Raw genomic sequence first — 24,883 nt, 5'->3', positions numbered from 1 at the left:
GGACTGTACAAGATTACCCAGTCAAGATGTTGCTTTTAACTTTCGTCAACTGTTACTTCTTACAGTTTCTTGTCATCTTACGTTCTCAGAGATCAATCTGTAAAGTATTATGACCCGAAGGACTTCGTGATTTTTAAAATCGATTTACTTGCATCATAGATTCTCCATCGCCTATTGACATATATTAGTGTTTGAGGGGGAAAAGAATGTCAGATATTTACAGTTATTTGTATTGTAGTATTTGTGTTTCTCGAAAATTTTTTACGACAGTTTTTTTAAAGGCTGAGAAATTTCGGTAAATGTTAAATCTATATAATACAAATAAAACGAAGGCAATGTTGCAACACGTCGTGAGATAAATAAAATCCACAAATTTACGTTTCGATTTGGAAATAAAAAACGATGTATTTTCGGAGGAAATGAAAAGGAATTACATCCCTACCGTCTATATCGAACTTGAAAAATCATCTTTCAATATCATGCCATTCAAAAAGCTGAAACACGGTTAAATCCAGTCATGCGTAAAGAAAACCAAATGTTCATGCATCGACAGTAAGCTGCACATGATATCAGCTGATTGACACCATCAGTATTTAATCGCTTGTAGTACAGCCTTCAGTTGAAAATAATGTCAACAGAGTTCAACAATGTTATTAATATGTTTAAATTTTATTAATAATTGTGTCTATAAATTTAATTTTCTATAGCTTCTTGAGAAGAACAATTGTAGTTTTGCGAACCGGAAAACTCGATGTAAACGGGGGCTCGAAAGGTACAGTTGACAAACATACTGAGAAACAAACATGAGAACAAGGTGAAATCATAGATAAGGATAAAACACCGACAAGTGAAGGTTATCGCCGATTTCAGTATGTGCATCAGAACTAGGTAACCGAGATGTTAGATCAAGTTGACTATGGTCGTCATGATTGTTGGTCGTAGCTGACCCTTGACCGATACTTTGAATGACCCCGGAGTCATTTCCGTACGCCACCGGTCAAGATTGATGACAGCTGCCGTTGTTGGCCCGTTGATAACTGGTTCGAGTAGCTTTTCACGCTTACCTCGATTACATGGCCACTAACGTACATAGTATGCCGTGGGTCAAACCCGGCATCGTCTAAGAGTTTGCCAGTATGCTGAGTTCTGTTTCACCTATACATCAACGAAGCCAGTCATATTGTAAACAACGTAGTTCTGCACACTGTAGAGTGTTGGACGGGGTCCTAGCTAAGCGTGAGCCAGACAAAGCAGACGACAAGTGCATGCGGGAGGACTTGAAATGTTTGATAAATCGTAGTTAGACATTATTATCGATATTGTGCACCATTATCAAGATTTATCGTTTGATGTGTTACATATTTTACCCCATAAGTCACCATAATTCACTCGTATTGACAAAGCTGTGATATAATATATTCAAAAAAGCACCCAGTGTCAACGAAATTAACAGCTGGCAGTATTTTTTTAGGTCCAACCTTTGTTCACGTTTGAAGTGCAGTGTTTACACTCCTTCACCCCGGTGAGCCTTGTGACAGCAGTGCAGTCGTTTTTTCAAGACGTACAGCGCAACCATGACTTATACAACACTGCTGAGATACTGTACGGGGCATCGATGACGTCAGGGAAAAGGGAAGGACCACATCATTAACGGCCATGTTGGTTGCGACTTTCATATAAGTGAAAGACGAAGAGTTTGCTCTCAGACAACGACTCAGCAGCTAGGAACAAGGTGACTATACGAAGACAGTTACTTTTAGTCTACTTTACTTGTAACTCAAGAAACTGTACGATTGACTGATCGGATATTATCGAAGTATTGTCCTTCTGTCGACAAATTTAACTATGTGTTATATGCTGGTTAATGTTTAGTTACATCAAATTATATTGGCGTAATTAGGATATAAGGATAAGGATATAAGGATATTTTATTTCCCGATAGAACAGGAAAGAAAAAGAAATATAAGGACACATTAAGGATGAGTAAATTGGGTAGGGACTACAAAATAGTATCATACTAATCGAATCCAGCCCCCTGTCTTTCACAATTGCTGAATCTATCATTTTGCCATAGGGCGTCATGTTGAACATTGTGACCTATCCTCGATATTTGAAATAAATTCTATGTCAATATAAGTACATAAATTATAAAACTTTGTGGTAGAAAATATACAAGAGAGAAGAAACCTGTGAGAAAAAAACAAGAGATTACGTTTCAGTTCTCTTTTAACTTTTGACTTAGATCTCAAAGATCTTATACTTTCTGGGATTTGGTTCCAGAGTATAAAACCAGAATATTTCATCGAACACTGTCCTATATTAGTGTATATTTAGAGATGAGAAGATTTCCCTTTTCTTTCGACAGAGTAGGATACAGATGTCGAATGCTTGAAAAGTAACAAGGAATTTCTGAAGGAAAATTTCTACTTATATTATCATAAACAAAAAGTACAGTTTGATAAGTATATTGCTTAAAAACGTCAAGAATTTCCAACTCATGAAACAATGGTTGTGTGCGCTCAAATATGTTGGAGTTTGTAAGAGTACGTATTATTCGTTTTTAGGTAGATGTATAGGTTTAAGGTAAGTTGTGTAAGTATCTCCCCTAAACTTATAACGAATAAGAGATATGTGGTAAAATGAAACAATTATAGAGTAGTAACAATAATGGTTGAGGGACAATGTGCTTAATTTTATATAATATACCTGCCTTCGAACGTATTGTTTTGTTAACTTTATTTGTATGTTCTTTCCAGGTAAGTTTATTATCCAGGTCAACCCCAATATATTGAGTGCTTTGAACTTCATAAATCTGTTCCCCTTTAATACTGATTATGCCTTGGCATTGTACTAGTCTATTTTTACCCCGGAATATTACATACTCTGTCGTTTTTGTATTTATTGTTAGTTTGTTATAACTACACCAGTCAACTACATGCTGTAACTTTTCATTACCATAATGTAAATTTATGACTTCGCTTGAGTCAAAAGAATGAAATAAACTAGTATAATCATCAAATAAGCGAGTATCAAAGAAATCTGTACACTTTGGCAGGTCATTGACATAAATGAGAAAAGAAGTGGGTCCAAGTACAGACCCCTGTGGGACTCCACAGGTAATTGGAAGTTCTTGGGACTGAACCCCATTAACACATACAAGTTGTTTCCTATCGGAGAGGTAGTTTTTTAAGAGATCCAAGGCCACCCCACGTATTCTATATGCATATAATTTGTCGATTAAGATACTATGATTAAAGGTATCAAAAGCTTTTTTCAAGTGTAAAAATATCCCAATAACTGTTTTTCCTCTGTCAATTTCATCAATTAACTTTTGAACCAAATCCACAATGGCAAGTTTTGTGCTAAATGTTTCTCTAAGCCCACATTGATGGTGATACAACAAAGAAAAGCCATTTAAGTAAGAGGTGATCTGCTTATTTATTTTTTTTCTCAAATACTTTGCTGAACTGTGGTAATACAGAAATTGGGCGATAATTTCCAGGGTCCGTTGGCGCCCCTTTTTTATAGATAGGGGTTACTTTTGCAATTTTTAATTGATTTGGAAAACTGCCGAGGAAAAAGGTAAATTAATTATATAACATAATAGTAGCGTTCTCGACAGTTACACATGACCTCTGAGTCTTACTTTTTAGTAGAGAAGAAACATACAACTAAATAGCATTTTTGTGACAACTGACAAAGTTTTATACAGTATAAATTTGTAACCCAAGAATACTAACAACCCCAAATTTGACACCAACCACAATTTTATACCTTGAAAATGCCAAATTAGCCGAAACCAGAAACTATCTTGGCTATCACAATTTATTTGTTTAACGTGAGTCCCAGATAGCATTGCGGCACCATGATTTCATGTCAGAAGAGCACTCATACAATAGCATTAGCAGGGTAACAAAAACACTCGATACAAATTATATTGTAAAAATCAAAAATGACTATATATTACTTTCGTATTCCGTTCACAATATTTTTATACATGGTCTGAACCACTCTATTACAAACCATTCTCCAAATAGTGAATAACTGTCCACAAAATACTTCAACTTCCAATGTTCAGCACATAGCTTATACAATGATCTAAACCACTGTTACAAACTATTCTCAAAAGTATCGTCTCTACAAATAAACACGGATAGATTTCTCAATTTCTCTGTTCACTTACAATCAAAAATACACATAATGAATGCTTAGTAAACTATGGACACTGTAGTGACATGTACGCTGAAAAACTACAGATCATAGAAATAAATATTCACCAAGGAAATTAGGTGTTTTCTTTGTATTACGCACACTCAAAAATATCTTTCAAATGAAAGCATGTTTTCACAATTACATCAAATTTATCTCAATCAGCACGGCATCACTCCACCGTTGACCAAACCTTTTCTGTATGTTGTCCAAGGTGGCGGCTCAAGGAACACTATGCGATGCCAATGAAATGTACGGAACGGTACTGACAGCTTACAGTTCTTTCTGAAACTCTCACGACATCAGTAATGAATTCGTTCTGCTCACAGACGACTCTATTTGCATAAACTGCATTGCACAACATCTGCCTGGTACGCTGGTATTCTGTTTATGCAAAGTCTAGTCCAGCATACAAATAACAGCGACGATGACTTTCACAACTCTGCACGGCGAATACAATCTCAGACTTCGAATACAGAGTAACTCTAGGACAGAATAGTTCTGCAGAAACTTCTCACAGAGACTTCAACAGTTCTGGCTTTAAATGTACAACATCTGGCACTTTAGTCATGAAAATTCTAGCACAAATACTCACAGTTTCTAGCGACGAGACAGTTCACTTTCTGTCTTTATACGAGTACGGCTTCTCAGTGTAGCGGTCCATACATAGCAAATGACGATGCAACTCAAATCACAACTGGAGTTCCAAAACTTGTCATAACTTGACTAAATGAACACTACAGCACACCAAACTTCATCGTTCTAATGTTGAACACGTTACCAACACTCGACTGAAGTTGCAGCTTCAAAAGTCCACACTATGATAACTCTTTACAGTCAAAATTACGCTGTCGCCACGTTTAGACTCCAAAACAACTACACACACGTTTACATGACCTGCACTGAAAACCAATACTGCGCAACGAACATGGACAATTTTCGATTGTCCCTTTAAATTGTAAAACCAGACAACTCTTTGAAATTCATACGCCAAATGAGTTCTTCAAAAATATACTAAAGTTTGTTAAAATGCAAACAAAATATACGTTCCTGACTACTGATATCATACAGAGAGTACAATATAGAAAGAAAGCATGTCATTTTGATGGTTTATAATGCAAACAATGATACCTGAAACAACCCTTTCACTCGCGCGATTTTCAAAACACTGCGCTTCCCATGATAACAGCATCTGGAATACAAAAGTGGAATTTCTCACTGTATGTGTTACAGAAGGTACTGAAACCTACTGAGCTACTGTAATCATTGTGTTATAAATCCATACTGCCGACAGGTAAGTATTGTAATGGCTGAATAATGTCGACATAAACTACAGTGCATATACTGCTCAAAACTTGTTTTTTGTTGTTTATGTTGCGTACAACTTACTGATTAGCATAATAAACACAAACTAAAAGCGCCATCTATAAAGGGAAATTTGCAAGTTTCGTTATATAACAATACAGAATTCGATGTCAAAGTAACCAAGGGTTACAAATTTATCTATCGCTGCTTATTTCAATGAAATCATAAATTCATTTACTTTACTCAAATGACAGGTCATGCTGTTTTCGAACTAATTAGTCGTGCTTGTATATTTGTATCTTAATGTCTCTCTTCAGTATGCAACATATGCAAGGACAACAGCGACCACTGCAACAGCAGCAGCAATACTATGCCAGACAGCCAGCCCAGGCTTTGCAGGGACGACTCAGAGGAAACAGGAATAGAAAGTTGAAAAGACCAGGCTTTGCTTCACGGGCTACCGCGGTCTTTGGAATCTTCCAGTTTATATTCGGTGGCATTTGTGTAATACTTGGTATTACTGCCATCATCATCAAGTGCCAACTTCGTAAATCCGGTACCGGTATATGGTGTGGTGTCATGGTAGGTATGAAACTTTGAATTACCTTTCTTCGACAAACAACAAAAAACAAACAAACAAATAAGCATTGACAAATGAGATATAGAAGAGGATGAATTTTCGAGGACTTCTAAGTTATTGTTCTAAAAGTCAGTAAACATGCAAGATAAGCAATACTTGGTGGGATTTATATGAAGTTTTTTGTACGTTCCAGGACTTGTTTCTGAAAGTAAATATCCGCAGACTGTAGCACGATGAACTATTTTTTAATCTCGATGGCTTTCCGTTATCATCCTATTGATGTACATAGACAATTTGAGCATCTAAAATGTCTCCGCCCTAACAGAAACCATGACAGGCTCGATCCAACTTAAGATAGTAAGCACCTCGAAAGTGTAAGAAATAACTGAAAATTTTGCTCAAAGAATATTTCTCTTTCAAAATCAAGAATAAAATCAGGGGTCACCCTGCAAATTTTAGAACTAGACAAACAAATTACTCATGATTTATGAATATTTGAAATTCAAAATGGCCGCCATCCCTGTGTTAACTTAATGAAGAAAACATAAAATTTCGATTTTTGAAAACCCAAGCCATTAAAAGTTTTCTTTTATAGCGAGCTTTAAAGTGAACCCCAATAGCGGTATATCAGAAAAGAATTTTAAAAAAAGTCCGAATATCTGTCCTAAGGATGCGTTCTTTCTTAACCGAATCTATTTAGAGCCAGCATGTGTGATCATTTTGTTTTCTACAGTTCGCAGTTGCAGGATTGTTTGGCATTAAGGCATCGCTGAAGAAGACTAACACAATGGTAAGAGTTCTAACCTTGTTTGTCGCGCACTTGATGCATCATAGATTTGTAATCTTCTGTCTTGTCAAGTTTTATGTGAAATTAATTCACCATGAACATGGATTTCAGCGTCACATAAAACAACAAGAACACATAAAATAATTAGTTTGAAATCTTAGCAACAGCTTTCATTAACTTTTTCATCATTCTCTAAGTAATGTATGGGTAGACATAGCATTTAAATTGTTCAAGTATGACATTAATACCATGAGGAGTACTGAATGTGCTATGTGTGTGATGAAATACCCCTGTCTGGTCAACGAGTACTTTGGTTACACCTGAACCACCAATAAGAGAGGTCATACAGGTCACACGTTTTATACGCAATTTATAGACATACAATATCACTTGTGTTCATAGTGTCACAAGAGAGATAAGGTGTATTCACCATACAGAGCTAAATTATTACTTCAGGTGAGAGACCGTGACGTTATAATCCCTTTGGTGATATATGTTTCTAAACCTATTCTCCGTGAAACTGGCTTAGACTGTTCTGACGCATACAAATCACTTAATGTCCACCTTGGGGAAAGTCCAGACCCTGGTCTGATCTTTTCTTCGAGAAAGAAAACGTCATTCCGCTTTCACAGTCGAATCTCTCAGCCCATGCCTGAACGTAACCCCAGCCTGTCCAACTTTAGGTATACATATATTCTTTGTTAAAAGATATTGATGGTATCATTCTGTCTGTGTGTCAACAGATAATTACCGCAATGGTTCTATCTATCATCTCGGCAACTGTGGCAGGCAGTGCCTGTATCATAGGTATTATCGGTGCACTATTGAAGAACAGTGTTACTACTTACCTCACTTTGACCATGACGGAAATCAATTGATAAACTGTGACACGAACTATGTAAGTTGAAAACAGTTCCTTTCATCATATTTCGTGTTAAAGAATGAGTGAATAAATAAGTGAATAGAGGAGAAAGAAACTACAAACATGGAGAATGGCGAACTAGTGGAATGGCCAATGGCTGTGTCATTATGATATAGAGTACGTACGTTGAAAGTTTTACATCTCTTCCTGTTTCCTGTAAATGAATGAAAAGATAAATAAAAGATAAAGGAAGAGGAATGAGTGAACGAATGAATAAATGTAAATGTATATTGTTGCGCCTTTAAATTCATATAGTAGTGCTAGAACCTTTATTGTAATATTGGCGTTTTATAGCAGTTCTTTGGTAAGGTTTTTGACATCACATGATTTCTTCATTCTTCAGGGCGGTAGAGTTGCCGTCGACAGTATCCTGGTCATTGTAGCATTAGCTGAACTAGTGACTGCAGTCCTTCAGTCTGTTTTCTGCTGTAGAGCGTACTGCTGTAATCAAAAGCCCTCGTCGTCAATGGTACGTCCATGAGTGTCTGACATAGCATTCAATTACTTCTTTCAAAACAGCAAAATATAACTTTTGAGTGGAAGAAAATTTTCCGTTTTCCATGCGTCAGGCATTATAACAATCGTCATATCACATGATGTATGCTTGCTATGCAGAAAATCAAATTGCAATTTATATTTTTATTTCCATGCTTTGTGTGTGTCTGTTGCATATCACTTTCCGCATATTATTCTGTGTCAAGTAATTCATTCCATAGGGAGACATGAGACTTTCCCAATGCGTGTTTAAGCTGAGCATTTTCATTTTACCTATCTGTAAATAGTTATGTGCATATTTTTGAACATGAATATGTAGATATGTAAATTAAGTTATAATTTACAATTTGTTCAGACATAGCTGTGAAAGAGAGCGAAAAGGAATAGGAGGAGACTTTTTGTTGTAACAATTTAGGTTATATAATTATCATGACACTTTAGAATTGATTCTTTTGTTTTTCAATATAGATGTACATTGCCGTGAGGACATCCGAAGCGGGTGGCCAAGGCTCCCCGATTGGGGTAATCCAAAGTGAACCTGCACAGCAAATGGCGCCCTCTGGAATAGAGATTGTGCCACATTATCCAAGTAAGTTCCTGTTTGGCTAACATTAATGGGCCAATACGGCTATTTTTTATTGCGGTTCATATTGTATTCTTATTTCTTGCTATCGATAAATACTCGTGAAAATATCCAAAGAAGCATACGACATATAGTGAAACAATAAATTTCTTTTACTTGTCTGTAGTTAAGGGTACCAAAAATGCAAGTATCAGTGATATTGTCGTTTCATAAATCTTTCCATCTTAAACAACAATTGGCCGCAGGAGGGTTACGATGTAAACATGCAGCCAGTCGTGACATATAATCAGCAACCAAGTTTTCAACTGGAGCCACAACCTGGATTTGTATATCAACAAGGCCAAGGGCATCAGTTACCACAGCAACAACATCAACTACAGCAACGCCAGCAAATGTTGCAGTTGCACTCTCAGCAGCTGCAGCATCAGGTATTACAACCTGAAGTCGTCTATCAACGGCAACAGGGGTGGCAGTTACCACAGCAACATCGCCAACAAGTGCCACAGTTCCACACCCAGGAGCTGCAGTATCAACCGCAGCAGATATTGCGTCCTGGAACAGTGCATCACAACTGCAGGGCTGGAGTGAAGCACAGCCAAAACCAAAGCAAGGATCTGGATCTCCCAAACAGCATGAGGGAAACGTCATTGGTCCGGATGTGAATGTAAAACAGGATCAGGTTCAGTCGCCACCAACAAATTGCTCAGTCCGAGAAGACATGTCAGCCGGACTGGTCGTAAACGAGGTTCCATTACCTTAGCGCAGAGTTTCGCCCGTCACAATCAGAAATATATCAAAACAGACAGATTGTCAGGTTTTTTTACAGTTCATAATGTGTAAATTAAATCGAATTTGTTCTCATCATTATCAGTACGAATAGTTTCTTACATGTAGTTATCTGAAAATGAAGCCATAGCAAAAAAAATTTGTTGTGATCCAGGAAACTTTAATGACACTGTTCACCGGTTTTGATATATCTAATACACAGACCATTTTTGAAGTGAAAGTAGAACGCACTTTAAATTCTTAATATCGTGATGTAGTTAAATCAGTAATCGTATGCAAGGAACAGTATAAGCGTTCTCATGCATCGTATGCAGATGGTATTGCCATTATGGACTCTCTGAAAAAGTAGGCAGACTTTAATAATACTTTTTGGACATAGTTGACATAGTCGTACGGGCGTACAATTATAGCAGTAGAGTTAAATTCAAGCAGGGTTCATCGTTCCTTCCACCTTGGAATTTCTCTTTCGGATATCACCGTATCACTGTTTTGCTCTCTGTTGAAAGGTTTAACACAAATGGCTAAATAAATGAATTATGTATGTTACTATGCGTGCTCTTCTATTCATTTATTGAGCATTGGTTCGATATAAAATATTTCTCATATATCGTTTATCTTACACTGGTTGGTCCTGTGATTTTCTGTAAGGGTAGATAGAACTTTCCATCAGACAGGTTAAACGCAATATCCCACTTGTTCAAAATCTTCACAGTCTCGATACAATTGTGCATTAAGCTCTATTTCTTCCCTGTGAACACATTTCTCACGCCTAAAGTTGAGCTGCACGTTCAACAGTTTTTTTCAAAGGAATCTTACTTATATAAGATGACACAGAAACTCTCTTGCGCTATATATTTTCAAAAAGCACAGAATCTTAAGTTTAGTATAGTAGCAATAGTATACTTTAATGATCAAGGGGATGTATATGTATCAATGATAAAAATTAAGTGAAGTCGAAAAATTAACGCTTATTTCTGAAGTGTAATATTTGACTTAAAACAAGAGTATAAGTAGAAAAAAACGAGTACTTTATTTCGCATTATATATACTCATTCCATAATTGTATTGACTGAAAGACTGACACTCAAAAAAGTGATTAAAACATAATTAGCAAAATTAAAATGTCTCTTATTCAAAATGTAAGAATTTTATTCCAAACAAAACAATCGTTTTTTATGTTGCATTTAAATTACATAATGTGGAAATTTCAGAAAATTTGACCGAGCCAGAGAGGAGTTAAATTCTTTGGAAATCTTGTAACTGGGATAAAAAAGAAGCCAGGAAATCGGGTGATTTTCATACATTTGCATAAACGAACACTTATTATTCACGCAATTTACGACTTGATAAGCTGAAAGGTGAAGAAAACAAATATTTTAATCTTGGGTTAACAAATTAATTAAAATTGAATTAAAATTGACTGAATATTTTCAAAAAAGTGTTTTTGTAGTACTCTGCAACCTCATATAAAAATAAAGGAGTATTTTTTCCTAAAGGTAAGAACTTTCGGTACTTGTTAAATCTTCAGGTCATACAAATAAAACGAAGTTAATTTGAAATTTAATACGAAAGCACAGATTTGAGGACATTCTGTGTCATTTGTAAAATGGATCAATGGAGACAATACTTTGCAAATGTGAAGAACAAATTGACAAATCTGATAAATGATTCACGAAATGGCTCATGATCTAATGCAATGATCTGGAAAGACGACAGCCAAATTTTTGTCAACTGTTAAATTTACTCAAGCAAAACTACAATGAAAACATTATTTTGCCTTATGTAACCTATCATTTTGGAGAAAAATGTAAAATCCTTTGAGTAGCATTTCCAAATATGTGTTAAAAACTGGTAGTTTAGGAGTTTGCACAGTGTGAAAAAGTGACACTTCGAGATTCATAAAACATTAAAACATGGTAAAATTTAATTTTTTTCGTGAGTGCAAAATACAGGAAGAGCAGTAGAAGCAAACGAGATCAGCTACAACGATTTTTAATATTTTAGTAAAGGAAATCACAGAAACATTGCTTTCATTTACGTCGTTTCCAAGGAAACTCAAATAACCACTTTGCACCTACCTACTGAATTCCAACTGTTGTGTTTGGGTTTCGTGAAATTATCCACTTGAATTCGATTTAGATAATGTATAAGCACGTATCTTTACTCCTTAAATTTGTTTTGTTCACACACGATATGACGTTAAGAATTCGTAATTATTGACATTTTCTGTAAGACAGAGAATGTTGTAGGTATGAGAAAGTAGACAAGGAAATAATTATTATTATTATTAATTCTTTATTTCGGACAATGAGCATGTCCATATATAAATGGTTACAGGATTGGGAAAAAAGAATGATACAAAAAAGGTTACATCAAGAAATATTCATTTATGGGTTAGACCATGAAGACATATTTCTGAACACAGATTAGAAGACTGAATTTATCCACCTTTTCCTCAAGTCAGAAGTGAAGTACACAACATCATTACACCTTACGTATAATTAGATTCTCACTCATAGAAACCCTTTTCATCAAACTATTGATTTACTTTCTAAGCAAAGCATCAAAAGTGTCAATCCTATTATATACAAACATAGTACTAGCACTGCTGCGTCTGTCATATCGTAGAAGTATGCGACCAGCATTATTGTAAGCAACTTTCAATTGTTTCAGGACGCTTAAATTATAGCTGACCCATAAGTTACCACCATACATTTGATAGCAATATGCTTTAAATAGTTTACATTTAACACTCTGAGAACACATAGAAATTTTCTCAAAAGCATGTTAGCAGAGATATAAAAAGATCTCCTCTGACGCTCGATATCAGAATTGTCACTGAAGGTATTTATCAACATATAGCCGAGGTGTTTTTTCTTTTTAACAAATCGCAGTTTAACTCCATTGAGATAAACAGCCGGAATATGTTCAATCATACATCGCTTGAGAATTATACACATACATACAGTTTTCTCTGTATTGAAAACATTATCATGAATATTGCCATAATTGCTACATATATTTAAAAGTATCTGAGTTCTCTTCACTGACGGGCTTATCAGACATATGTCATCTGCATACATCAGATGGTTAACAAAAATACCACCGATGTTGCAACCAACCTTAGAATTAATCAATCTATGGCTAAGATGATCCATATACACATTGAAAAATTTAGGGGACAATACACCACCTTGCTTCACACCATTTTTAACAGTAAAATGTGTTGAAATACAGGAGCCCCATCGAACAGAGATTTCCTGCGTTCTGTATCAGGTTACAAGGTATCTCACATTATATATAGCAAATAGGAACATTGCGCTTGATCAGCTTCTTGAATAATGACCAGTGATTCACACGATCGAAAGCTTTAGAAGCATCCACAAAAGTAACGATAACATGGCTACCATGACTTCTATAATAGCTAATGACCTCTTTCAGGACAAACATACACATATCAGTAGAATGGCAAGTTTTAAAACCAAATTGGTAAGGTGAAGATCCAAGAAACGACTCAATCTTATTCAAAATAACTAATTCAAAAACTTTCGAGGTAATAGTAGACAGAGCAATCGGGCGATAGTTGCTCTTATCGCTTACATTTTGTTCTTATCCTTAACAATGGGCACTAACAAAACTTCAGATAATCTAAGAGGACATACATTATGAATAAGCATTGAAGTGAGACACATGCTCAAAAGTACAATTAACGTATTACTAGCATATAAAAATAATAAAGAAGAATGGGTAGTTCGTAAGATATTTTGCGTTACAAGAAATATATGGTTTGTAGTACTAGTCCCCGAAATCAGTGATAGAATTGTGTTGGACGTATCAGAAACCTAAAAGGTTACTAGTATTTAAAGTGTATAAAGAACATGCAAAAACTTCCGCCGTATTATTTTTTCATCTCTGCACCTTGGTTGCCCTTTGTGAAAGGACTGAGTGCTGCTTGAATACCGTAAAATGTAGGTGTGTATAACAGGGACGTTTGTGCCGAGACCTAGCCAATAACATAGCTGTGCAGAGCGATGTAACATGCTGTCTTAACCCACTTGTTTCCAATTCACAGCGCACCTGTTGCTTCTATAATGACACCGCTGAGAAATTGCAAGGGGCACCGACGCAGAAGGCAATGACCCCATAATTGTCGGTCATATTGGTTGCGATAACCTATATAAGTCAGAGGCGAATAAATTGCGTTCAGACAAGGATTCCACAGCATACGACTAGGTAATCTACACAGGTACTCATTTTTAGTAAAGCTTCCAGAACATTTTACAATTGACTGATCAGATATTGTCGAGGCATTGACCTTCCATCGACAATATGTTTTACCTTTTACTTTAGTTGCACCTTGGGAGTAGTCGTGGCGATTCCGAAAGTAATTCATGGACTGTTAGTCATTTGTTAAGTAGTGAAAGGAACATTATGAAAGAAGGTGATATTTTGCGACGCGTTTTCATATTCTCGGTTCCAAAATATGAAAACGTATGCTGGACGCATGTACGTAAAACTACTTAACAACGTCTTCTATATTTCCCTCGTTGCGTTGAGAGTCATTGCGCAGTCACCAAACTTTAAAATCCTTTATTATCAGTCAAGAATAGCCATAATGTCACTGGACATGTGGTGGTCATAAGGAGAATGTATATGTCCTTATAGGAGTGAATTTTATTTTTTTTATTATAGCCATATATTCCGTTGGTCAATAGTCTGAGTTCATAGTCTGTTTTGTTATGCTGACGACTTACTGTTAGCTAGCCATTTTGTTACTAGTCTTAAAAATATGATCGAGATTGCACACAGATATATTACAAATCACGGCTTGTGTTTTAATCCTAAAACACAAACTGTGTTATCTTTGGTCAGTGCACACTTACAGCAAATCCGTATTGCTCACTGAGTTGTGTAAGACTGAATGAATGTGAAAGTGTGAACTATTTAGGTGTTACACTTTCTTCGTCTAATCCTAATGAACACATTACAAATAGGATAAATGCATGTACGAAAGCTTTCTATGGACTTAAAGGCGCTGGATTCAGTAATGGCCATATTGACAGTAATATAATCGCTTATGTGTGGAAGGCTACCATAACACCAGTTTTAATGTATGGTATTAAACTGTGTACATACGTCTAAATCATCAATTAGTGAGGCCGAAAAAATCCAGTCAAAATTACTTAAAGCTGGGTTCACAAATATTGAGAGGTACTTCTTTCTGAAGGCAATTAATGTTTCCGAAAATTAATACGTCACTCTTGATTTGTATGAAATACATCTTTAATAATGACTTTCGAGCACGTTGTTTTTACCTGCATCTTTTGAATATGCATTTATGTGGTAGATTGGAGGGTCACACTGATTTAGTATCACGTGTTAATAGAATTTGTGTCAGGAATGGTATCTCACTCTTGCGGTATATTTTTGACAAGCGATACTCTCAGTTGATCAGTAAAAATATGAAGACATGTTTAAGGCCAGATGGGCTGACTGACAGCATTTGCCAGCTGGTGCTGGCAAAAGATTTTAAGACCATTTTGAACATTGGTTTTCTTTCGTGTTTTCATTTGTTACCTGTTTTTTTTTTTAAGTTGTCTTTGTATCAGTTTTTGTACTTCTTTTCTTTTGAAGGCTTTATAATAAAGGATAACCAAAACAACTGCTAAAGTTTTTCATAGTGTAACTTTATTTACCTCAGCTTATTTCCGTGTCACCATTCTTAAATTCAGTTACTTCACTTACACAGCAATTCATACAGACATATTTGTGTCTTAATGTATCTTATTTCGGCATGCAAGTTCAACAACAGCAACGAAAACGGCTGCAACAGCAGCAGCAATACTATGCCAGCCAGCCAGTCCAGGCTATGCAGGGACGACAGCGCGGAAACACCAGTGGAAAGGGAAAAGGACCAGGCTTCGCTTCACGAGTGACCATGGTGTTTGGCAATCTTCCAGATCGTATTGGGTAGCATCTGTGTAATACTGGGTATTACTGCCATCGCTATGGAATCCCAACTTCGTGAGTCCGGTACTGGTATGTAACCCTCTTTTCAACAAACACAGCAAAATAGACATATCGAAATTAGAAGAGGAATGGGTTTTCCAGGACTTTCAAGGTATCGTTATAAATACATAAAATATTCAAGGTAAAAGTCGCTTGGTGATTGTTTTGGCTAGAGTTCGTTCGTTTGAGAAGTGTATTTCTGAAAGGGAATGTCAGAAGACTGTGACTGATGAGCTATCGATCGTGACGTCTTTGTGGTATGATGTGCACGATCCACACTTCAGCAATTCGTGCATCCGCGATGCCTCTGCGCTTATAGAAATTAGGTTAGACTTCGAAAATTGTAATAATTTAGAACAGCCATGTGATGTATTTATTTTTTTGCCAGTTCGCAGTTGCATGATCGTTTGGAATAGCCGCATCTTTGAAGAAGATGAACGCGATGGTAATGAGCTTTAATGATCTTGATGGCATCTAACCTTTGACGATATATGTCTTCAATCGCTTGTCAATTATTTTGCAAGTAAATTCATTCTACGGCCAACATGGATATCAAGTCTTCATGACTTATATGTAAAATAAACAAACAAACAAACCAATAAAATAACATAATGAAGACAGTCTGAAATGATCACAAATGGAAAACAATCAGACAATACAGGTGTTACACTCTGAAGGCATCCATCAAAAGCAAGATGGGTACCAGTTACCGCAAAAGAAAACACCAGCAAGAGTTGCAGCCACAGCTACATCAGTTGCAGCATCCAATACAGTCAGGAATGCAACCAGTAGCCATCGATCAGCATCCACTGGGGCAGCAGTTACCGCAGCAACAAGTCCAACATGTGTCACAGTTACACACCAAGCAGCCAACCGCAGCAATCCCTGCAATTTCGAACAGTGGAACAACAACAACAGGGTTGGCGTGAACCTCTGACAAATCCAAAGGCACCACTTGGACCTCCCGAACAGCCGGTAGAAAAAGTCACTGGTCCGGATGTGAATTTAAACCAGGATCAGGTTCAGTCGCCACCGACAAGTTTCTCAGTCCGAGAAGACATGTCAGCTGGATTTTTCGAAAACGAGGTTCCATTAGCTTAGCTGAAAACGAGAGCTCTAACCGTCATAGTCAGATATAAACAAATTGACAGATCGTCTCTATAGAGAGACTTTTACTATGTACAATGCTATAATCGATTTTAAATTGTTCTCATCACTATCAGTATGAATAGTTTCCTTGTTCTAGAATGAATAGTTTCCTTGTTCTTCAGCAATACCCTACATTCAGTAACTTGGAGATGTAACAATGGCAACAAATTGTGTTACGATGCAGGAAACTCTTCATGACATTATATTTGATAGAATCTCGTATACTAACCATTTTGGAAGACACACTGGACCACATTTTAACTCCACACCACTGGTGCTGTAGTGAAATCAGTGTTCATATAGAAGGAACAGTATGAGTGCTCTTATCGTTTGCAATTGTGAATACACTTGCCAACTGTTTGCAAAGTCGTCAGATTTCACGAGACGTTTTCGAAATTTATATATATTTTTATTCGGTCTCCCACCTCCAGAGCGATAAAACATTTCAGTTTGATTGGTGAAGCATAATACGTACATATCTTAGTACAGGTCTGTAAAGGCGTAACCTAATTAGAGAATGTGAATTCATCGACAATGGGTATAGAATTCAAAGTGTAGTTCTTGTCGCAAGAAAATAACTTATCACTATTCATTTTCATAGTCGGCCCTACAATTATCAAGAATGGTAACACAACTCTTACGAATGACCGCAAATGGAAAACAGTTAAACAATACTAGTCTGTACAGGAAAGCTGCCGTAGTGATTTCATATTGAATCTACCAGTCTCGGCACTGACTGAAGTCATTGTTAATTTTTTCAAGTTCTTTTACATGTTGTATAATATCTCAATAAATAATGATATGATCCCTCGGTCTACATATAATAGTAAAACGTAAACGAACTGTACAAGATTACCCCTGACATGTTTTTTGGTTAAATTTTGACTTAATTTTTGTCAACTATTACTTTTTTACATTTTCTTGCATCTTACTTTCTCAGACGTCAATTTGGAAAGTATAATAAGCCGAAAGTCATTCATAAACTTTTTAATAAACTATTTACTTCCATCACAGACCTTGTCTGTGTGTTCATAATGATTCGCTTGCTTACGAATATTATTTTTCTTATGGGAAAAAAGAATGTCCGATAAACACGATTGGGACTAATTTGGGATAATTGGATGGTAAAGTAATGTCAATTTAATCTACAAATGTGATCTCATTTGCTTTACTTTTCATAAAACACACTTTTTAATGAGTAATTTGCAATATTGCAACATTATGCTACATGGCACCTAACACTTTTGGGAAATTTGCAAAATATGAAAATCGAATTATCCCAAATTAGTTCCAATGGTGTTGATATCTACAATCATTTGTGTTGTAGTATCTGGTTCCCTATAATCAATTTTACAGTAGTTTTTTTTCTCAAAAGGCTAACATATTATATGTTATATGAATAAAACGAAGGTAATTTTATAATACATCGTACGATACTACCGATTTGACGAATTCCTTGTCTTTTCAAAAATTGACCCCTGGAGAAAATACACAGTACAATATACTTTGCAAGCGTGATGATCGTATTGGCAAATGTAATAAACAAGGATTTATGAAGTGGTTTATAACCTAATGCAATGATAGGCCTACAGCAATCTAAAGATAGTTTTGTACATCTATAGGCAGTTTAGTTAGCAGAAAACAGATTAATTCTTTGCCAACTGTTACTATTGCTCTTGGGACCTTCAAAACTATGCTCAAAAACATTATAATGATCTCCTTTCAAATTCTGTCAAAACTAAAATTTAGGATTACGATTACTTTTTCGAAAGAAAAGTATAAAATCTTTTGCGTATAGCATAATGTTGCAAAATATTTGGCGATGGCCGTTTAGACCTTAATTGTTTGAACATAGACACGTGGAGATCCATTAAACATGATAACATTGCTCTTCGTTGATTGGGAAGATTTTTTGTGAGTGCGAAATCCAGAATGAGAAGCAAATGAGTATCTTAAGTGCAGAATATCCCCGCTCAGGAACACTCCTCATCTTAACATCATTTGCTTCGCTTCCAATGAAGCAGCTTCGTTGATTTCAGAGATGATAAAATATAGCTTCACAGCACAGTCGCTTGTATACCGATACACGACGGCCCCTATGTCTCAGACGAGAAAAAGTAATTTTCTAAGGTTTCTAATTTTAAAAGTAATTTTCTAAGGCACACAACACAGCGGAAGTGGTGCATCGGTTCACAATCAACTCTGCTTCATAGCAGCACAGAAGGCTGATGATGATGGTCCATTTATTCTGTTGATGTCATATGATTCATGTCGAGCTGATGATCTTGTGACCGTTGATGATGTGTTCATGTTTTTGTGTCATATATGACCTATAAGAAAAGTTATTCTCTGCAAACAACGATCTCTTCGCATCTACGTAATTTATTCAAATGGTTTAGTTTTGATTTCGTCATATTGTTACTTGAATTCGATCAAGACAATGTTAACACCTAGAGTCTTTAATTTGGTTTTCTCACACACAATTACGTTAAGAATTAAAAATTATTGGCATTTTCTGTAAGTTAGAGTAAGGTAAAGTAATAAGAAAGTAGACATGAAATTGAGGAAAAAATGAGTCCTTTCTTCGAGCCAGAGAATTGTAAAGAATGCATTGTTTGAATATATACAAATCAAAAGACTGCCATATGACCCGCTAACAAAGAAGCCAGGAACAAATTACGATCGAAGTTTTGCTAATTGTTTTTTACACAGATTTCAAAACTTTTTACAATATCAAAATGGACAGCATAGCTTCTTGCGTGTCTACAACACACATTTTCATCTACCAATCTCATTACAAGATATGACTTAAGTAGTGACAGGAATAAAGTTACCAGGATTTATTATGTTTACAAAGCACCTGCCAAAAATTACCACCGTCAGTATTTTTTAGGCCCGACCTTTATTCCCGTTATTGGAAAGACTGTGTTTGACCACTATAAAATGCAGTGTTTACACTCACTCACCTCGGTGAGCCTTGTGACAGCAGCGCAGTCGTTTTCTTTCCGACTTACAGCGCACCCATTGCTTGTACAATACTGCTGAGAACCTACATAGGGCGTCGATGACGTCACGCAAAAAGGAAGGGCCATATCATTGACGGCCATATTAGTTGTGACTATATAAGTTAGAGGGCTGGCGAGCAGTTTGCTCTCAGAAAAGGACTTGGCAGCTAGCAACAGGTATTTATAAAGATATATAGTTACTTTTAGTGTCATTTACTTGTGAGTCTAGAAATTGTGATAAGCGACTGATCGGATATCGTCGAGGTATTGTCTTCTTGACGGACAAATTTAAATGTGTATTATTTCCTGGTTAATATTTTGCTACACCAACTTCCTTAGGCGTAATAGTAGCGATCCCGACAGTTACACACGACCTCTTAGTCAATTGTTTAGTAGAAAAAAAGACACAACAAAATAGCGCTTTTGTAACGCGTTTTCACATTCTCGGATCTACGTCTTTGCTTGACATTGTATATGCAGCATGCGTGAAGCATGCATTCTAGCTTCATAGGCAACTCATTTTATGTTTCCATCGGTGCGTTGACTTATAGCACATTTACTAAAAGTTAAAATCCGTTATTGAAAATTCACATTAGCCGTTATGTCTCTGAATTCGTGGTGCCAGTAAGAAGAAATCAATGTATTTGTAATTTATCAGTGTGAAGAGCAGTTTATTCCAACAAAATCTTTCAATTTTTTACGAAAATATCCTCCGCCTGTCAATATTTACATAATTTTTATCTCTAAGTTTCTTGTGACACTAATTAAGTGACACTTCTAGGGGGCGGACACTTTCAGAAACTGAACATTTTTGACCTGTCGGTTTTGTTGAAACATTCTTACAAGGAGATAGTCAAAACAGCTGCAAAGTTTGATTTAGTGTAAATTTATTTATTACTACTTATTTCCATAAAATCATAAATTTAGGGACTTTACTCAAAAGACAGGTCGTCCAGTTTTCGAACAGATCAGACGTGTTTGTGTCTTGGTATCTTAATGTCTCTCTTCAGTATGCAACACCAGCGACATCAACAGCGACCGCTGCATCAGCAGCAGCAATACTATGCCAGCCAGCCAACCCAGGCTATGCAGGGACGACCCAGCACCAATAGAATGGGGAAAAGACCAGGCTTTGCTTCACGGCCGACCATGGTCTTTGGAATCTTCCAGTTGATATTCGGTTGCATTTGTATAATACTGGGTAGTAGTGCCTTCGCCATCGAATGCAAATTTCATGATTCCGGTACTGGTATATGGTGTGGTGTCATGGTAGGTATGAAACTTTGATTAACATTTCTTCGACAAACAAACAAACAACAACGGACAAATCAGAAATAGAAGAGGACGAATTTTCAAGGATTTCTAAGTCATTGTTAAAAAAATCATTAAACATTCAAGATAAACAACGCTCCGTGGGAATTATATACAATTTTTTTTACGTTCCAGAACGTGTTGGTGTGAGTTAATGTCCGCAGACTGAAATATTTGAAATTCAAAATGGCCGCAATTCCTGTGTAAACTTTATGGGGCATAAATATAATTTTTAATTTTCGACAAACTAAATCGGTGAAAAGTTTTCTTTCAGCCCCCGCAAGTGGTATATCAGAAAAAAATGTAAAAATTTTTGAGAATCCGAATATCTGTCGCTGGGGTACGTTCTATTTTAAACAAAACCATTTAGATACGGCGTGTGATCTATTTATTTTTTACAGTTCGCAGTTACAGGATTGTTTGGTATTGAGGCATCGCTGAAGAAGACTAACGCAATGGTAAGAGTTCTGATCTTGTTATCTAATATCTTGTCATGTTTAAATTGAAATTAATTCACCATGAACATGGATTATCAGCATTACGCAAAACAACAAGAAAACGTAAAATAATTAGTTTGAAATCTTAGCAACAACAATCATTTCTTTTTCATCATCTTACATGTAATGTATGGGTAGAAATGGCATTTTAGCTATATAAGATAGGATTGAAGTATAACATTAATACAGTGCATGAGGAGTACTGACTGTGCTATGAGCGAGGAAATACTCCGGTGTGTCCGACGAGTACTTTGGTTATACCTGAGCAACAAAAAGAGAGGTCATATAGGTTCACATTTTTGCTGTGCTAAACGCAAACAACGGACATACAATATCACTTGTGTTCATAGTGTCAAAAACGAGATAAGGTGTATGTACCATACTGAGCTAAATTATTACTTCAGGTGAGAGACCGTGACGTTATAATCCCTTTGGTGATATATGCTTCTCTATTCTCAGTGGAACTGGCTTATAGACTGTCCTGACGCATACAAATCGCTTAATGTCCAGCTTGGGTAAAGCCCATACCCTGGTCTGATCTTTCTTCGAGAAAGAAAACGTCATTCCGCTTTCACTGTCGAATCTCTCAGTCCATGCCAGAACGTAATCCTGTCCATCGTATTATACTTTAGTTACACATATATTCTCTGCTAAAAGATATTGATGGTATCATTTTGTCTGTGTCTCAACAGATAATTACCACCATGGTTCTGTCTATCATCTCGGCAACTATGGCAGGCAGTGCCTGCATCGTAGGTATTATCGCTGCAATTATTGAAGAAGAGTGTTACTACTTATCTGAGTATGACGATTACGGAAACCACGTGAGAGACGACGACTATTACGACTGTGACACAAACTATGTAAGTTGAAACCACTGCGTTTCATCACATTTCGTGTAAATGAATGAATAAATAAATGAATAACGGAGAGAGAAAAAGCTGACATGGAGAATGGTGACCTGCTGGAATGGCGAATGGCTGTATCTCCAAAATACAGAATATGTATGTTGGAACTATTACCTCTCTTCCTGTTTCCTGTTAATGAATGGAAAGATAAATGAAAGAAAAAAGGAAGAACAATGAGTGAACGAATGAATAAATGAATGTTGTTGCGCCTTTAAAATCAAAGTAGGGCTAGAACATTTATTGTAATATAGGTCTTTTATACCGGTTCTGCCATATGGTTTTTGACCTTGAATTTATGTCTTCATTTTTCAGGGTGGTAGAGTTGCCGTTGACTGTATCCTGGCCGTTGTAGCATTATCTGAAATAGTGATTGCAATCCTTCAGTCTGCTTTCTGCTGTTCAGCATACTGCTGTAATCAAAAGCCTTCATCGTCAATGGTAAGTCAATGATGTGTCTGACATAACATTCAATAAATTCTTCCAAAACGGCAAAGTAAACTTTTGAATGGAAGAAAATCTATTCGTGTTTCCATGTGTCGGATATTATAGAAATCACCATATCACATGATGTATGATTGCTATTCAGAAAATTAAATTACAATTTATTTGAATAGGTAATGTGTGTCTGTTTCATATCGCACTCCGCATGTTATTCTGTGTCAAGCACTTTTGTTCAGTAGAGACACTTGTGACTTTTCCAATGCGTGTTTAAGCTGACAGATTTTATTGTACCTATCAGTAGATTTTACTTCTATAAATTTTAGAATATGAATATGCATGAACATAAATTTATTTATGATTAAGCCTATGTTCAGAGGTAGCCATTATCAATTCAAGCAGTGAAAGAGAGCGAAAAGGAATATACTTTGACGATAAATAGCATGTTAGGACGATACTTTGGTAGTAACAATTGATACAACTATATGTAAAGTTATATGAATTGTCATAACTCTTTAGAATTGATTGTTTTTCAACACAGAGGTACATGGCCTCGAGGACACCTGGAGGGGGCAGCCAAGGCGTAACGATGGGAGTAATCCAAAGCGGACCCACACAGCAAATGGCGCCCTCTGGAATTGAGTTTGTGCCACATTATCCAAGTAAGTTCCTATTTCGTAGACATTAATGAGCCGATACGGACCTTTAAATTGAGGTTCACATTATATTTTAATTTCTTTCCATCGATAAATAGTCTTGAAAATATCCAAAGAAACATTCGCCATATAGCGAAACTATAAATTTACTAGGCTGTAGTTAAGGGTACCAAAAATGCAAGTAACAATGATATTGTCTTTTCATATATCTCTCTATTTTACACAACAGATAAGCCGCAGCATGGTTACGTTGTAAACATGCAGCCAGCCGTGACATCCAATCAGCAACCAAGATTTCAACTGGAGCCACAGCCTGGTGTTGTATATCAACAAGGCCAAGGGCATCAGTTACCACAGCAACAACATCAACTACAGCAACGGCATCATATGTTGCAGTTGCACCCTCAGCAGCTGCAGCATCAGGTGTTACAACCTGAAGTCGTCCATCAATGGCCACAGGGGCATCAGTTACCACAGCAACATCGCCAACAAGTGCCACAGTCACACACCCAGCAGCTGCAGTATCAACCGCAGCAGGTATTGCGTCCTGGAACAGTGCATCAACAACTGCAGGGCTGGAGTGAAGCACAGCCACAACAACCAAAGCGAGAAACTAGACCTCCCAAGCAGCAAGAGGGTAAAGTCAGTGGTCTGGATGTGAATGTAAACCAGGATCCGGTTCAGTCGCCACCAACAAGTTCCTCAGTCCGAGAAGACATGTCAGCCGGACTGGTCGAAAACGAGGTTCCATTAGCTTAGCTCAGAGTTTCGCCCGTCACAATCAGAAATATATGAAAACAGACATCGTCTGTAAACCCTTGGTGATTGATTGTTTCTATCGCTGCTCATACGTTCCCCACCATATACTAGCCTCATGGCTTTACAGGGTTCATTCAGTTGACTTCGTAAATCCGAAATTGCAACTACGTAAACGTCCGTATTCCATTGAAAATCCTTATCGTGGCATAAGTCTTGACTTTCAAGAAATTTGAAACAATTAAAAATTACCTCTTTTCTTTCCTCCCGACCCCCATAAATCAAACACGTAGCCGCCCGCTTGAAATGATATAAAGGTGAACCAGTAGTACAATAGACGAATCACAGGATCCGACATTTGACAAGTTCGCGTTATAGATTCGCCCGTAAAGGGACATAAGCTGTACCTTTTGACTAATTTTTCACTACTCTGTTTCAATGTATCAACTACAGAATTTTACTATAAACCGATCATCATGACCAAAGC

At 36.6% G+C, this 24,883-nt stretch overlaps 1 protein-coding gene across 3 annotated transcripts; it reads left to right on the top strand.

The window, feature by feature from the left end:
- The first annotated feature begins 1,492 nt into the window (after positions 1-1,492).
- On the top strand, positions 1,493-24,881 carry LOC139120012 (uncharacterized). 3 transcript variants are annotated; one of them, XM_070684018.1, is made up of 7 exons: positions 19,638-20,007; positions 20,841-21,099; positions 21,543-21,599; positions 22,331-22,501; positions 22,859-22,984; positions 23,526-23,646; positions 23,870-24,881. In XM_070684018.1, the coding sequence occupies exons 2-7, from the start codon at positions 20,842-20,844 to the stop codon at positions 24,397-24,399; spliced, it is 1,263 nt and encodes a 420-aa protein (XP_070540119.1). In that variant the 5' UTR covers positions 19,638-20,007; position 20,841; the 3' UTR covers positions 24,400-24,881. The 3 variants fall into 3 exon arrangements, with proteins under 3 accessions (XP_070540128.1, XP_070540119.1, XP_070540109.1); XM_070684027.1 differs by lacking the exons at positions 19,638-20,007; positions 20,841-21,099; positions 21,543-21,599 and adding exons at positions 1,493-1,732; positions 5,832-6,096; XM_070684008.1 differs by lacking the exon at positions 19,638-20,007 and having other exon boundaries at positions 20,766-21,099.
- The last annotated feature ends 2 nt before the right edge of the window (positions 24,882-24,883 follow it).

Source organism: Ptychodera flava, chromosome 2, assembly GCF_041260155.1.
Source record: "Ptychodera flava strain L36383 chromosome 2, AS_Pfla_20210202, whole genome shotgun sequence".
NCBI classification, from domain to species: Eukaryota; Metazoa; Hemichordata; class Enteropneusta; family Ptychoderidae; genus Ptychodera; species Ptychodera flava.
Note: the sequence above shows the minus strand (reverse complement) of the source record. Positions and strands in the feature narration are given on the sequence as shown.